The sequence below is a fragment of the Triturus cristatus genome, chromosome 6 (genome assembly GCF_964204655.1).
Source record: "Triturus cristatus chromosome 6, aTriCri1.1, whole genome shotgun sequence".
NCBI classification, from domain to species: domain Eukaryota; kingdom Metazoa; phylum Chordata; class Amphibia; order Caudata; family Salamandridae; genus Triturus; species Triturus cristatus.
Window position 1 is genome coordinate 1666858687 of NC_140589.1, and position 17461 is coordinate 1666876147.

Below are 17461 nucleotides of genomic sequence, written 5' to 3' on the forward strand. Positions count from 1 at the left end.
ACTGCCCAGGCAGTAGTGCTCGTAAACATGTGCAAGGAAGAGCAGATACCATATATGGTGTTACCTTTGATTCCTTACCTTAGAAGAGATACCCAACCAATACCTCCCCAGAGGTTGGTATGCAAACAGGAAAAAAAAAAAAGTCCTGGAGAAAAAAAAACAAGCAAAGTGCCTGTCGCGACAGATCTAACTGTCAAAGCAGTAATGTTTAGTAAATGTGTACAGAAATGCCCAAGTAGCAGCCTGAAGATGGTCATGATGGGGACTACGCAAGTCAATGCAGTGGTTAAAGACTTAGCTCTGGTGGAATGAGCCCGCAAAGCCCTCAGGGAGTTGCTTTTTAGCCAGTGCGCAGCAGATTTTAGTACAGAACACAATCCATATAGAGATGGCATGTCTCTGCACTGCTTTCCCTTTCTTTGCTGACGTGAACCCAATGAAGAGTTGACTGCCTACCTGAAGTTCTCTGGTGCGATCGATGTAGAACGACTTTTTGGGTTCAGTCAGTGGAATCCTTGGAAGGGTGGGGCGGAGCAAAGAAGATCGACAGTGTGATTCGCTGGCTGACATAGAAAGGCTACATCACTTTTGGTAGGAATGAGGCACAGGTGCAGAGAACCAGTTAGAATTGATGTCAGCACACTGGGGTGGCGCCTATATATGCACAGCGCGCGTCGCTTCCACCGTGTACGATACTAAGCCAATTGACGCCACCTACCTGAGCACAGAAGGACTGCTCAATATTCAAAGGTAAGTAATCTGTGGCTCGAAGTCTCTATTAGATAGCTTAACAGACAACAGAAAGATCCAAAGGGCTCATACTTAAACTTGCAATATAAGTACACATGGAGATGTAATGAATGAATGACCAAACTTGTAAAGCGCACAGCTAATCAGACTGTCCCGCCACTGAACAGATGTGTAAAGATCCCAGCTCTCAAACTCAGAGTAACATAAACAAGTACATTTTTAGAATTTTCCGAAAACATTATTAATTCCCTGTCTCCCTGAGCATAAAAGGAAGGCGGTTCCAGGCCTGCATAGTCAAAACAGTAAGAGAAGCGCTACCTGTCCTTACCCGCTTAGAGCACGAGCCTGTCATCAGAAGGGCATTGGTAGAGCGGAGAGCTCTTACTGGGAGATCTAGCTGCAGCCTCTCGGAAAGATAACAAGGGCCCGTCTCATAAAACCTCCAGTAAGCTAAAACCAGAGACTTAAAAAAGATTCTTGTTCTCACCGGTAACAAATGTAACTTTGCGAAATAGAATACGATAGAGGAATGCTGTGATAATTTAAATAAAATGCGTGCCGCAGTGTTCTGCACCACTTGTAGATGCTTGACAAGGTAATCTGGGAGGCTAAGATAAAGCCAATTGGCGTAATCAAGTGTAGAAGTGACAAGGGCATGAACTAATGAACTCTGGACATCCAGTGAAAGCAAATATACAATTTCTTTTAGAGCCCTCATAATCTCAAAACAGGATCTAACCACAGAAGATACGAGGGTTACAAGAAAGCTGGCTAGCAAATTGAATGCCCAGGTTCCTGGCCACTACTGCCGGAGGAGAGGGTGAGGGACCCTCCCCATGCCAACTACCTTACCAGCAGAGGGCAGGGACTGGGCCATTTAACAAAACGTCTGTTTTATCTGGGTTGCACTGCAGATTAATGACCCTCATCCAACTCATACCTGCCACCATACATCCTGAGACAGCTTTTTTGACAAAAAGAAGCGGAGTGTCATCCGCATAGGATATGCTCTTAATACCAGAGTATTATTTGAGAGCAGCCGGAGGGGACGTATAGATATTAAACAATGTTGGACTCAATGATTAACCCTGAGGTATACAACCTGCATGAGGATCTTAGTAGTACAATAATAGGGGGCAATTCATACTGTCTGGCCAAAAAGGATCGGACCCACTCCCATGCCATACCTCCCACCCCATTATCAGACAGGCGTTGCAGAAGGATGGCATGGGAGACCGTATCAAATATTGTGTAAAGATCTAGTAGTGCCAGAGCAGCATTTCGGCTCTTATCCAGGATCAATTTAATGGAACCTGCAATCCAGTAACAAAGTTTCTGTGCTAAGCTGGGGCTGAAAGCCCGATTGTGAGAGATGTAACATCTTGTATTCATCAGATACTCAGAGAGCTGAGAGTTGACAATCTTTTACTAATGTAATGAGCTGTCGGCAGCAAGGAGATAGGTCTGAAGTTAAATTATACTGTCCTATCAGCTGTTGTTTTTTTCAGAAATGGGACTATCTTTGCCCGTTTCCAAATTGATGGCACTTACCTTGTCTGCAACAGGATATTAAAAAGTTTAACATATACAGGATTAATGTCAACCACCTTCGGCAGGATAAATGGTGGGGTGGGGACCGTTGGAGAACCTTATCTGGACCTTAAAATAGCTGCTTTAACTCCTCAGGATTAATTAACTTAAATTTCATTAGTTCACAGGCTGGTGGCAGAGTCTGTTTCGTCATTGAGCCAGTGATACAGCTAACAGACTAAGACTGGAGATTCAGCCGAATTTTTACAGTGTTTTCCTTTAAAAAACCTCCTAGCTTAGTGCATAATTGTGAGCAGGATCTAACAGGGGAAGCAGCCACTTGTGGGTGCAAGAAGTTTGAGAAAATATTAAATATCTACTGTAGCTTATCATCAGCCCCACACACTTTCATGGTGCAATAACCGCTCTGTGCTTGTTGTATAGCCGTATGGTATTCCTTTAGCACCTCCTTATAACTCCTCTTATTCAGAGAAGAAGAATTTCTCTGCAAAATCCTATCCAGTTTTTTACAATGTTTTTTCTCCTCAGCAAGCATTGAGAAAAACCATGGCACAGATGTTTAGTGTGGATTTTCAAGGGGGCAAGTTGGTCCTCTCCAGCCTGGTTGACTACTAAATCATCTTTGTTTGCATCGCCCGTCACGATAGGCGGGGTAGCACCAAAAACATTAGTTAACTCTGAGGTCTTAACTTTATTCCAGGTCCTAAACATGGTGGAGGCATCACAATGTTCCTGAAAATAATCCAGACTCTTAAGCCAGGAGAATGGGATCAACAATGATCTGACCATGAAATTGAGGGGGTTTCCAAATTCAAATTTAGCATTGGAAAAGATTAGATCTACAGTATGCTCTGCTATCTGAGTCAGACCTATAGAGCCTAAAGTCAAGTTGAAAGAAGCTAGAATCTAAACCAATGATCCAGCTACGGTGTCTTAAGAGTTCTCTGTGTACAAGCGTAAAATAGAGTAAAATTGGCATATTGCAAAATCTTATGTGCCAGCGCCTCATCCAGAGAGTTAAACTCACTGGCATAACCCGGCAGTCGATAAATTAAGGCTCTGGAAAAAAAAGTTTGTAGTGAACAGGAGATATAGAAGCCGTGAGCTTCTGCTCTTTTAAGATTCTCCAAAGAGAAGGTAGTACAATTAAAATTCTTCTTATATGCAAATTGCTACTACCTCCTCTTTTACCTTCCCTATCTAAGGGTACTTAAGTATAATTCTCTGGAAAGGTTACCTGCATATCTGGGTCCGAATCTTCACATATCCAAGTTTCGGTCATAAACAGTATATCAAACTGACAGCCCTCCAGAAGATTACAGATGTGTAAGGCATGTCATCTTAGCAGTGGTACAGTATCCATGAACACGGAGAACAATTCAAAACACTTGGTAAAGTTAAATCAGTATACAAGATGACAGCAATACGCGATGGTGACATCGCTGCACCAATAACACTAAACGGTACAAGAAGGAGGCTGAAATAAAAATATGGTTGAATTCTGCCCTGATAAAAGGAAACCACTCTGTAAAGCAACATTATGCAGTGACTCTTTAGCACAGGTATCACTTATTTCAGAAGACTAAAAAACTGCTGTCCAGAAATAGAAATCAGTTACAACTTTGGGATAAAAACAAGGTCGGCACACCAGGCCTTACATCAATTAATGTAGTCTATGAAAGGCGCCATAGTTCTCTATTAGTGCGTCTCTAATTAACCTAATTCAGATGGTCTCTGTATAAGGCACAGATGCCTTTGAAAGCACCAGGATGACACCTCTAGTTGGGAAAAGAAAAGACTGTCCCTCTTGGATTCAATATTGGAAGAAACTGGTGCCAACTATGAAACTGCAGAGTAAGAATGTGTTTGTAAAAAAAGGGGAGGGGGACAGAAAAAAAAGAGGGGGATAAAAAAAAGGGGGAAGAGGAGTGTGATAAGCCGGAGAGACATGGCAGGTAGCCAGAGCTAGGTACAAATGTCTAACTATTTAACCTTCAAGTTTACACCGAGTAGCTGATGGAAACAAGCAGTCCGATATTCGTTGGTTGGGGCTGAACACTGAGCGCAACATGCAAAACTTGACAGTCAAATAAGACTTTGAAAAGAAACATTGACATGCGGAGTGGTTAACTCTTTGTACCATATTCTCTTTCTTGTTTGATCTACCGGTGCTCACTTAAATTCAGCACCGAAAAGGAAGCACAGCTGACAGAAATTGAGAGATGCACTTAGCTTAGGTGTATTTTGAAGAGCTAGCGCTTGACATATATCGTCCTGTAGAAAGATATTTGCCTTAGTTCCCCCAAAAAATAAGATTTTTTTATACCAATATAAGATAACATTAAACATATAAACACTTTTTGCATAACTCATTTGAAACACTGCTACCGAATGGATACATATTCATTACCTCTGTCTCACTTTCAGACATATTAAGCTCATGCTTTTGACAGCAGGGTCCTTCTTTCCATGCTTCAGTATCGCCACAATCACAGAAGCCTCCTCCACCTGAAGTGGTCATCTGTAAATATTTCAAAAACGTTTAGCTCACTATGAATTAAAATAACACTGCACATTAAATGTAGTTTAAATGTAAGCACAGTTTTTTTAATCAAGACTATGAAATATTTCTACAAATGTTTTTACTGAGTATTATGCAGAAGATCATGAAGCTAGTTTATCAATGGACATAATCAGGTGTGCTCCATTCAAAGCACTTCCACAATTGAACCTTCAACGTAATCTCATCAATAACACTGCAGTGCACAGACAGGATGGGAGAGTTTCTAGCCGTGCAAGTACTGAGTCCGCCATTACATAGTCATCTCTCGAGTCATTTCAAGGAAAGCCACATTCAGCACTTCTATGTTCCTGTGAGCAAAGTCTCAGTGGAGATTATTCTTTCCATAAACGTAAAATATTTTTAATCGAGTTATTCTAAATAAAATGATTAAGCACTTGTGATCATTGGCTTAAAATATTTAAAACTTGATACTACTATCACTAATAAAATAGCTCTATAAATCTTAAAAACCTTATTTTAATTTTAAAAAGAAAAGAGAATCGCTGCCGTATCAAAGCAATAAACGTGAAATGTCTATAGTCTTTAAAGATGTTCCAAAGATTGCAGATCACTGTCCTGTGGAACTATATTATAAGCAGGATTAAAGTAGGCTGGTTGCTTGTCAGGGAAAAGTGCGGCTAGAGGGTGTTCATTGGCTTTTGTTCCTGCTCCGCCGTCCTTAGTTTTATTCCAGACACGTCCAAGAAACGAACCAGGCAGCAGGCCAGCCTGATGTCCTCTCCCTCAAAACAAGCCTTCACTGCCTGTCTGTATGTTCTTATCTGTAATCTTTTCATTCCCTGTTACATATACACAAAAGGTGTGGGATGTCTTCCTTTGCCTCAGCACACAATCTGCACAATGTTAATAATTGTATCAGTTTCCATGGGGGTAAATGCGGCTATGTTGGTAAAATGCCCATCCTCAGATGTAGAATTTTTTCCTTTTTGGCCCTGGTAAACCCAGCGCCTAGATAAGGTTGGGGACAGCAGCTATTATAGCTCTGGATGACAAACCATCCATGTGCCCTTTCTGAAAGGGAAGCTTTATCCTCGACACGGGACAAGATCTTTACTGTTTTGTTAACAAGCTCCTTGAAGCTTTTGTGGACCCCGATGGTGCTCCAGGGGATTTTTAAGGCCAAGCTGTCAATTGAGTCTTTTAGATAGATCATAGCTGCACTTTCTTGTTTCCGATTAAGCTCATTCCATAAATGTTCATTTAATGTCCACGGCTCTGCTCCATTTATTTTGTGCCAGCATTTGAAATATGCCCTCTGTTGTTTCGGTAGGCCAAACTCTAGTCTTATTTGGGCTGGTGATGTATACCGTGGGAGATTCAAAATTATTCTCATAGCCTCTGTTACCGTCCTGTCCAGGAGGTTGGCATCTCTCTTTCTGAGACACTCACTTCCATAGGTGACAGTTGGGAGGAGTTTTGCTCGATTTACCTGTAGTAAGGGGGTGAAGCTCAGTCCGCTTATTTTTTGTGTCATATTTTTTAATGCGACTGCTATTAGAGTTCCTTTGTCTTTTATAGTGCTTTTTGCGGAAGGAACGTACCTTTATTGTCTAAAATAACACCCAAATATTTAAATTCTCCTACAATATCGAGTTTCAGACCTTTCAACTCCCATTGGAAACAGTGTGATTTATTTTTCTGGTTGATGACCATCACTTTAGTTTTGCCCAAATTGCTCGTGGTGTTTATCGGGTGTTGTAAGACTATAGAAGTACAGCTAATCAGAACCAAATCCTCTGCATAGAGCAAATTCGAAAGGGAAAGACCTCCGAGGTTGAGGGCGGGATGGTTGCATTTGTCCAATTCTGGCGAGAGATCTGCCATAAACAGGTTAAACAAATTCGGCACCAGCACGCACCCCTGCTTCAGCCCCTTGGTTGTCGGGATTCCCCGTGATATGCTTTCTCCGGCGCATAGCTTGAATTGTATCCATGTATCACTATGAAGTAATAGTAGTAGTTACCCAGTCTTAAACAAGAAATATTGTGTGTCACCCACATCACTGGTACATCAGTAACTAAACGGAGTTCTCACATGACCGTCCTAAATTATTAAGAAATGTTAGTTTCTCAGCTACAATTCATTGGCCTTAATAGACCATAGCTCTGTGCCTTTTTTACTGCTATTTAAACCACGTCATACTATGTGGGCCATGAACACCCCTTGTAACTGGATGCCCTCCCCAGTTTGTCATGTTGCCTATGATACACCATTTCCCAGCAAAGATGTTGCAAACCCAGACTTCCAAGGGAGGCTATGGAACATGTCAACTGGTTTCTGAAAAAAAGGTGAGCTCTATCCTTTGAGGTGGAGTTTTTTATTTGGATTTTGAACTTTATCTGTTAATAAAAAGTCCAGTCATCTTTGGAGTTCTAGATGACATGGCAGTGAACAGGCACAACACAAAGATAACCTGTGAAAAGGAAGGTTCTGTTTGATTTCCTCAACCGCTGTTGCAAAGACGCTGCCCAGACTGCAACATTAATAAAGCACAAAAGAGTAGACACACGGACAACTAAGGAGGCTGCAAAAAGCAAATTGTTACTGGATCTGGGCTCTATCTGTGGCACACATAGTTTCAAATTGTCACTGAAAAAGGGGGTTAACTGGTTGAAATCTGTTTCTGTCATGCACAGCACCTTTAAGTTAATATTTCGCTCCACTGGATCAATAAAAGCTGCAGCTAGCCAGAGAAATTATACTCGTGGACCTGGCCCATCCCTAGATTGCTGCATTTTGACCCCAAATCTAGCTATGGTGATCACTGCAAGGTCATTACAGACACTGCCTCTATCCAGAATTTTTGATCTACATATCGTTTGTCTGTGTGTTAATCTAATTAATTCAATGGAAGCTATGCAAGACCACAAAACCAGGAATGCATTAGGTGCACGAAAGTTCTGGATGGAAATAGCGTCTTAGTGATCTGGAAGGAGGTTTGTCACCCTAAATCTAGCCGTAGCAAGATCTGGGCATTATCTGCAAAGAAGTCAAACTGGGAACTTTAGAACTGGATGCAGATGACTCAAGATGGATGTTAAAAGTGAGTAGTGCTAGGAAACTGTCCTGTGATGGTCAGTCCCTTGAAAAATACAGATCTAGTGACCACGCTTAGCTCTGTCCTGAATGTAAGTATCAACTTCAGGCCAAAGCCAGTGCCATGATACTGCTCAGTCCCACTGATCCATATGGTTCTCACATTCCACAGATCTGAAAGCTGCATAAATGTCGCATACAAAGTGTGCCTCCTTCGCTAACAGCCTTATCAATATTGCAGAGGTTCTCAGGTGATAGGTTTTCCTCTACTTGTTTCTCATTCAAAGAGGCCTGTAAGCCACAGACCCTGAAGCACATCCTTTTTTATGGAAAGAAGGCAAGGTCAAAGTTCAAAGTAAGTTCTTTTACTTCAAAGACTTTGATATCTGATTCAACAAAACTGCAATAATCTGGAAGAATATATTCATAGACACAAACCAGGAATTTCTAGGTCTACTGTAGGTATTTCGCTCAAAGGATCGCATGTGGGGCACTGCACACAGGGCTTAATTAAAAAAAAAAAAAAAAAAAGAGTAAGCCTTAAGGCACACAGATTTCTTTGGGAATTTGAATCAAACACAAGTCCTCAGGTTCGGATACCTGGCAGTAGCTGCTCAGCCAGGTTTGTCTTCCAGGTCTACAGCACGGTTGCTTTGTGTCTAAATGGCCATGCGTAGAAATGAAGATATAAAGGTGCCCTTAGAGAACTCTGCAGGTAACACTGACTGCAGGTACCTGTCTAGGACATCTAAAGAGCAAGGCGTCCTCCAGTTTTTCAGGACAAATATTTACTTAGACCCACATGTCCAAAAATCTGAACGAGAAATTTTGAAAAACTGGACTTAGATGGGGCAGATGAGACACAGACGTCCTCCTTCAAGGCGCTTTAAACAAGCATCAGGCCATAACAAAGAAGTGTGGTCATACTGCTCAATTTACCAATATTAGGAAATGCCATGTTACATTCAGCAGCCTATTTCTTTTTATGAACCTTTACAGATCAAAATGCTTTCCTCGTGCTGTTTCTCCAAATGATAACATTTCACAAAACATTCACTATCAAATATTTTAAGGATTCACAAAAAGTCACTAGCGGCCAATGACTGCTTTAAAATTGTCGCACCATGACCTAAGCTCAGCAACATGTCACTTAACTTGGCACTGCTCGATGTTCCCCCCTCGACTTACTTAAAATAGAAAAGCGACAATAATGTACGAAAGCTGAAGTATGTTGTCATTGCCTAATTGTCACATTGGGCCAAATGGGAATTAAAAAGACAATAAAGATAATTAGATCTATAACAGCTCTTACGTATCACCACACTTTAAATATGTGGTTCTACTCTTAGATGACCGATGCATTTTCTCACAAGCTAAACATCATGCTTTTTTGCCAGAAATGCTTCGGTTAGGTATATAGTTACCCAGTGCACGGCTAGGAGCACAGCCGTGCAAAGACGCAATTCCGCAAACTGAGAGCACTTTATTTTTCCATTTTGCACAATTACCACAACAAACACTTATGAGCACTGCAGACTTATCTTGCAAAGCAAAAAACATTACCCACCCTATATCGATGTTCTTTATGGACGCTTTGCAAAAAGCACTCCATGCAAAGCACACAGGTGGTGTCAACTGCACAATCTCTGTGAAAGAAAACAAACACACACACAAAAAGTTGCAGTTAGTGGGTTTGCTGTACATGTTCATTACTAAACGGTTCGATTATTGTAAAAACACACTACTTATTTTAATCTTTTTAGTATATTTTGTAGTTTTAAATAGTGCAATAATGTCTAGTCCCGTTTCTGGGGGGCGACCTATTTCTCTTCCAATAAAGAATCAGCAAGGGCCCACAAAATCAGCATATTTTATAAGGCTCCCCCCAACCGCCCCCCCCCCCAACGCAACAACAACTTTCAGCATGGTATGTTCCACGGCATTGTGCACTTCTTAAGTCCCTTTTTCCTCTAGAGCCGGACACTACTATCAAAGAGTGAGTGAGTGTTTCTTATGTATTCTTGGCAATTAATATATTCAATTCATGGCAAATATTATTTAGGTTAAAAAAATCTGCATCACAAGAAAACTTATAAACATAAAATATGAATAATTTCAAATGTATTTCAATTCAAAATACCAGTTGTAAATTAAGAGTAGTACAAAAATACATAAAAATCAGCTCAGCTACATCTGTTCAGGAACAATACAATTGAAAGTTACTGTGCTAGGGGTGAACTACATGTAAATATTGTGTGCGCCGGGTACCCCGAAATCTTGACACCCCAAAACTTTACTTTAATGGAATACCCACAGTTTAATTAATCGAAGATGGTGTTAAACCTTAATTTCATGAGGCATTATGTCTTCAAGGTAAGGCACTTCCAAATACATCAACAGTACCAAAATGCAATCAAATAAGTAAAAGGCCCCATTCAATAATTGTATTCGAAAGCCAGCTGAATAAATTTAAGGGTTTTATTACAGGATTCAAAAGATGCAGTACGGAATAATTGCCATGAAGGGTCCCAGAAAATAGAACATTGAAGAGAAGTGCAAAATCAAAAATATTCTAACTCCAAAAGGGCAGCAGATGGAGAGCATCCCTAGCAGCATCTAAGTCTTCAGGCTCACCCCCAAAATCGAGGGTTATATATACTATTTTCGCATATTAAATCAATAAAACTGCAGAATCATCGCGACAAACATAAGTGTTACATTCATCAGAGCACAGTTTTATTAAACATCTGATTGCCTTTGCACCTAAGCGCTATCCCACGATATGAATATTCGTTCTGCCCACTCTATGCTAATGTTATCGGGAGATGATAGGAAAAAAAGTCGATACAAGAACAAAAGCAAGTTATTATGAACAAATAAGGTACAGGGAGCTAGCGGAAGGAACTCGACATAAGTTACAATTTTGTGACTAGGCTAGGAAGATTTCTATGAGAACAGCAAAACACGGTCAATGGAAATAAACAAGCATGACTGCTTGACTGAGTGCTGCAGGAAAAAAATGAAACAATAGTACTATGTTAGTGTGTACATGTGAAATAGAATGTAAAACCACATTTTAAAAGTTGTTAATCATTCACAAAAACCTGAATTTACAAAAATCCTTAAATTCTCCACCCCATGACTATTCTAATCACTAAAAACCCACCATTAATCTAATTAATCAAGCAAATTAAATACAATCTGCATCACTTTCTGCTTCTTCCAGGGTGATTCTTTCATTCATTTTAGCTGATTCATAACACAATCTGTGTCCTCATACATTTCAAATTCGTCTCACCTTCTCTTATACAATCTTCTTCTCTACTCATACCCAGGTTTTAAAAACAGCAACTCAGAAAATTTGCACAAGAAAAGCAATTGCACAAATTAACACAATAATCAGGTGTTAAAAACAACCTAAACATACCACCAACCAAACTACTGAACTATTCATCAGCCTTAATTACCCCCTTTTCCTAACTAACTAACCCAGGTATCTACTGTTTTCCACAAGCCATGCTCCTCTAAACCTTGGACATCACAGGAAATGTTAGTAATATTTTGAACATAGAATGAATAACTCTACTGTTATTGGATCTAAAGATACAGCACTCCTTAACTTTCAAAACCCTGCAAACACTGCAGGAGAAGGAAATCTAGTGCTAAGCGGTATTGCATATTCATTGCTCACATCACTTTTCGTTCAGAATTCATGTGTTAAGGCACCAGCAGTATTAGTAGCAAGCCAGTCCACAAGCATAGAAAACCTTCTAACCTTCATGCCATTCATATCGACACCTATAGATGGAATCATAACTCCCAATATATCTAATAATAACTGCCAACAAAAATATAGCTCACTCTTTTCAAATACATTTCATCATTCATCCCACTTACATGATAGACGCAAGGAATTTCTAAAGCTAAATAGCAGGAACTCACCCAATTACTTGGCAGGTTGAAGTAAGCAGTCTTGCCAAACACATAATAAATCCTCCTCAGAATTGGTTCTTCAGCAACCAGGAATTCACCACTAACATCATAACTTCTTTCAAACTCACTATCAGCAAATATTTTATTGTTCTAACCCCTGTAGATTCACAACACACCATACACAGCCACTCTTTCTCCCATGCTCTATTCACAAACCTGGATGCAATTTCGAAAGTCTAAATTCTTCCTCAGTGATAATCTGCTCTTTTATCTTCTTCTCATCTTTCCAATCTCTCACTATTTTAAATCTCCCTTCATTATATTCCCCAACACACTCATGCTCTTCTTTACTCTATTTTAGTCTTATTAACATGATTAGGATGTGCAACTGTATTCAGAAACGTACCATATTTCACCCCATCTTTAGCATCTTCGGAAACAACTAGATTTCCCAGCGAAACGTTAATATCCAACATATATGGCATTAAAAACCCACGTTTATTGAAAAAACGAACAAACATGGCCCGTCCATAAGAAACCGGAAGTTATAAGTAGAGCACACCTTTGCCTGCAGAAGAAGGGAGAAAAGTGCACACCAAGCACTTCTTTCCCTCCACTTGTCCACATATTCACCCAACATTTTAGTATAGATACGGTCATAAAATCCAGTAACCAAACTTTCCCTTTGTGTCAACGACTAAAACTATTAGTGTGACAATCAAGGAGATCAAGCAAGCTATTTTGCAGCATTAACTATATATGTGCCATTTCTATTGTGACCAACGACTAAAAGGAATGTGAAACTTCCCAAATCAGCAAAAACGTTCTTCTTTCTTTCAAACAATAATAAAACATCTCTCCTTTTTTCAATGTAATAATCAAAATAAAAAGAAACTTCTTTCTCAGCTCTTTTGGTCATTTCATAAAGTTCACTTTCCTAAACTCTTTTCTGTATCTTTTGCAAAGTTCAGAACTGATTCACCACCGTCAGACTTTTCTTCCACAGTTCAAGGTGGGTTTTCTTCTAGTTGATTTCCAAAAATGAAATGGCAACAGTTTATTCGACTGCCAATCTCTGTATCTGTCTCTCCTTGTTCAGACACATATGCTAGATATGCCCATTGCAGGGAAGTGCACTTTGTTACAAATTCTCTTTCTTGCTGGTCTTTAGCAACTGGCAACTCACTTTCACTGCTCTCCAAGTCAATTTCAATTACTTCAGGTTCTTCTTCGATTGTCTTTATTCTTTTATGTTGCCAGTGCTTTCCTTTGCAAGTTCTCTTCACTGGCATCTCGACTCTTGTAGCTTAAATTATGACTACTGCGGAATCTTCCCCACTTACTGATGAACGTGTATCTTTTTTTTTTTTTTTAAATCTGTTTATTATTTTAAAGCATGGTACATCTCGCCGTCGTCTGTGATCGGCGTACAGACAAACATAAAACATTGTAACAACATTACAGTTCTGGGCTAATCACAGAACACAAAGTGCACTGCTAAAATACAGCAAACGTCCTGCGGCAGGCACGCAGTACCGACCAACTAGTAGCCACCACCTTGTTAATTTACCTAGGCACAGAAGGAGATCAAACAATATTCAATCAGCCTCATTCAGTGCCGCCTCAGCAAGAAAGCGTCTGAGCGGCTCCCAGATATCCTTGGGTCTGGAGGTGGCGGGCAGCTCCTCTGCATACAGTTCTAAGTTTTCCCGACAGTATACCATGTCCGACAACCATCCACACACCTTTGGTTTAGCTGCACTGTCCCATGTAAACAGGGTGCGCCGCTTGGCCAACAGAAGGGCAACCCCCACAAACCTGCCCACCAAACCCCTCAACTGAGGCACGGAGGTCAGCAGACACACCGCGGGTTCGCACGGAAGCTCAGCGCCAGTCATTTTGTGAATGTGATGTAGCACCTCTCTCCAGTACTCAGACACTGGCCCACAGCCCCACGCAAGATGCAGAAAGTCCGCAGCCCCCTGCCTGCACCGTCTGCAACGATCCGACTCCCTCAACCCCATTCTGTGCAGTCTGGACGGGGTATGGTATATTTGATGTAAGTACTTGAAGTGGATTATACGCAAGTTACCATTAGGGGTGAGGCGGCCCGTTAGCTGACAAATTCGCTCCCAGTCCTCAGTTGATATCTGGGGGACCAGCACAGCATTCCATTTTGCTAAACTACCATCGGGACCATGAACCGTCTCCTCCTGTACTGCTCTGTATAATTTTGTGATTAGCTTCTTCCTGGACGGGGTCACCAGCAGCAGCTGCAGGGCTTTAAGTGTGGGGGGTTCAGCGGGGAAACAGGGGTAGTGATCTCTCATGGCCCGCCTGAGACGGTGGCAAGTGTACACAAACAGGGGTGTGGGGTTCTGTATGTATGCCAAGTCCCTCTGCTCTAGATAACGGCCCTGTGTGTAAAGGTCCTGCATATGTGTTATACCCGCTTCTTTAAGTGATGTGAGAGGGCCAGCTTCCTGCGCAACTGATAAGGCCGCGTGGTGCACCAATGGCAACGCCGGCGCATATAACGGTAGTCTCTGCGTTCTACGTCCAATCGCCTGCCAGGCCCCAATAGTCATGTCCAATGTGTTAATCTCAGTGCGCGGCGTGTGCCGGACAGTATGCGTTAGTATACCTCTAAGTGGGGTGGGATGGGCGTCCCCGTCTTCCACCGCCACATGTGGGACAAAGCTATGCGGTCTATACCAAAAATACGCATATTGCGCCTGTGCACACAGGTAGTATACATAGAAGTCCGGCGCCGCAAAGCCCCCCCTGTCATACGATAAAGTCAACGTTTTCCAGCTAATCCTAGGGTGTCTTCCACCCCAAATTAACCGCAGTAGTTGGGCACGCAGCGTTATGAAAAATTGTTGGGTCAGCCTAATCGGAATATTACAATATAAATATAGGAAGCGCGGGAGAACAACCATTTTTATCACAGCGATACGATCCGCCAGAGACAAGGGGAGGCGCAGCCATCCGTCCACCTGTTGCACTAGTGCGTCATATGCCCTACCATAATTTTCCCGGATCACCACCGCAGGATCACGGTGGACCCACACCCCGAGATATTTCACTGGTTCCGTCGTCCAAATCAAGGGATACTCCATGTGGGGCTGTGACGTGATCATCGTAAGCGGATTGAAAACCGATTTGTCCCAATTGATCGCAAGTCCGGAGTACAAACCGAATTTAATGTATTCCCGGAGTACCGGAGATAGGTGTGTCTGGGGATCTCTAATGAACAACACCATATCGTCGGCATACATCGATATGCCCACCGGCCGGAGATTGAAATTTAGGGCGGCCACCCTGTGACATTGCCGAATCTTGCAAGCCAGTGGCTCAAGGGCCAAGGCGAACAGGAGAGGGGACAGAGGGCACCCTTGTCTAGTACCTCGACCAATCCTTAATGGCCTCGACGTGTGGTTACCTACTCGCACCACCGCCGATATATCAGTGTATAAGAGCTGGATCCACCGTAACGTGACCTCTGGGAAACCAATCCTACGTAATACGCAAAACATATATTGCCATTCCACGGAGTCGAAGGCTTTGGCCGCGTCCAGCATAACAGCGGCTGCCGATAATTCAGGATTGAGGATATGAAACATGGAGAAAATAGTCCGCAAGTTATGGGAGGTGGACCTTTCCGGTATAAACCCGGACTGATCTGGGAGCACCAGACAGTTCATCAGGGGCTGCATTTTTGTGGCTAGAATCTTAGCTAGTATTTTTGCATCTAGATTGATCAGCGACAGAGGACGGTAGGAGTCGCAACTGGATGATGGTTTATCCTTTTTGAGGAGAGTGATAATCATGGCTTGTCGCAAAGACGGGGGCAGGATGCCGGCCTCATGTGCCTCAGCATACATTTCCAAAATGTGCGGGGCAAGTAGATCAATGTACGCCTTGTAGAATTCGGCCGATAGGCCATCAGGCCCTGGGGCCTTATTGTTGGGAAGAGACATGATGGCGTCGCGGATATCGTTCACGTCTATAGGCAGGGAGAAGTATTCCCTATGGGAGTTGGAGAGCCACGCACATGCTATGTCCGATAAGTAGTCTGTCAAGTCCGCCCCGTTCACCTCACCCTGTGTGGTATAGAGTGTCTTGTAACAGTCCTTAAATTGATCCACTATAGCCTGTGGCCTGAAGTGCTCATTACCGGCGGCATCCACTATTTTGTCAATCTGCTGATGATTTGCCCGAAAGTGCAGCTTAGCGGCCAAGTTCCTGCCGGGTCGTCCTCCCTCCCCATACGCCCTAGCCACGTGCCGCTTCCCCCTGTATTTTATTTCTGTGTCGGCTAGCTTTTCATATTCCGTAAGCAGTGTTTGAATGCGTGCAAGCACCGCCGTGGACGGCGCTGCGTAGTAGTCCCGCTCCAACCCTTCAAGAGCTTTCTCAGTTTTTGCGAGCTGCCCCCTAAGATCGTTCAGAATACCGGCGGTGGTGCTAATGCAGACCCCCCGAATCGTTACCTTGAACGCCTCCCATAGTGACGCCTGACTAGACACCGAGCCTGTGTTTTCAGTGAAGTAGTTCACGATGGCCTCCCTAATGGTGTCTGTGTATATAGGATCCCGCAGTGCCTCCGCTCGAAAGCGCCAAGTGAAGGGTCGGTGTGGGTTAGTAGGGATTCGCAGATGTAAGTATACCGGGCTGTGATCCGATAGTGTGCGCGGCAGATTGTTGACACCGATCACCTATCTATTTGTCTCCTCACTCAATAGCCAGTAGTCCAGCCGGGACCAGCTGTTATGGGCCGGTGTGATGTGCGTACCCATGCAAGCCTGCTCATTCCGCAACCTCCAGACATCCACCAGCCCCATCTCCGCCATAGCTTCACGGACACACTGAGCCACTTTAAGCGTGCGAGCTCCCGCCGGGTTAGACTTGTCAACTTGGGGGTTGAGATGTGTGTTGAGGTCACCTCCCCATAGCACCGCAGCCTCCGGCCAGGAGCGCACCTTAGCAAGCATCTGTGTAAAGGGGAGTGGGTCATCCACTACTGGACCGTATATATTCAGGATCGTGACATAAGTCATGCCCAGCCTGCCCTGCACTGCCGCCCAGCGTCCCTCTGAATCAGTAGCGGTGTGTGTTGGTAGGAATGGGATACCCTTTTTGACCAGTATAACCACTCCCCGCGCATAAGCCGAGTATGAGGAAGCGAGCCGAAACCCCGCCCATCTGTGAGCCATCGCAGTCTCTGTATGTTTAGTCAGATTCGTCTCCTGCAGTAGTGCAATCTGAATGTTATGCCTGTCTAAGTAGTGTAACACTTGACGTATTTTTTTGGGGGTGTTAAGCCCACGGACATTCCAAGTCAGGCATCGGCAGTCGTCACCCATTGTCTGTATGCACCAGCACAGCTCCAGAGCCTACCGCCACACTACGCTCCGCATCACAACACGCATCTCGCTTCATCTTCTCAGCAGGCACATCAATTGACGTCCCCAATCGCATCCGGAACTGTATTGAACACCCACCCCCCACCCACTTCAGCAACCCAACCTTGCCAAAGACAAACCCCAATTTCGCACACAGAAAAACAAAAACAAAACCAAAAACAAACCCCTGAGGTAGCAA

General features: G+C 42.9%; 1 protein-coding gene across 3 annotated transcripts in view; it reads right to left on the reverse strand.

The window, feature by feature from the left end:
* The window catches only part of UBR2 (ubiquitin protein ligase E3 component n-recognin 2), a 1393714-nt gene that overhangs the window by 1266190 nt on the left and 110063 nt on the right, over positions 1-17461 (reverse strand). For all 3 annotated transcript variants that reach the window (XM_085612829.1, XM_085612828.1, XM_085612830.1), the window contains exons 3-4: positions 9489-9567; positions 4712-4822 (exon numbers count right to left, since the gene is read on the reverse strand). In XM_085612829.1, coding sequence (XP_085468955.1) covers positions 4712-4822; positions 9489-9567 — 190 coding nt within the window. The remainder of the gene's footprint in view (positions 1-4711; positions 4823-9488; positions 9568-17461) is intronic.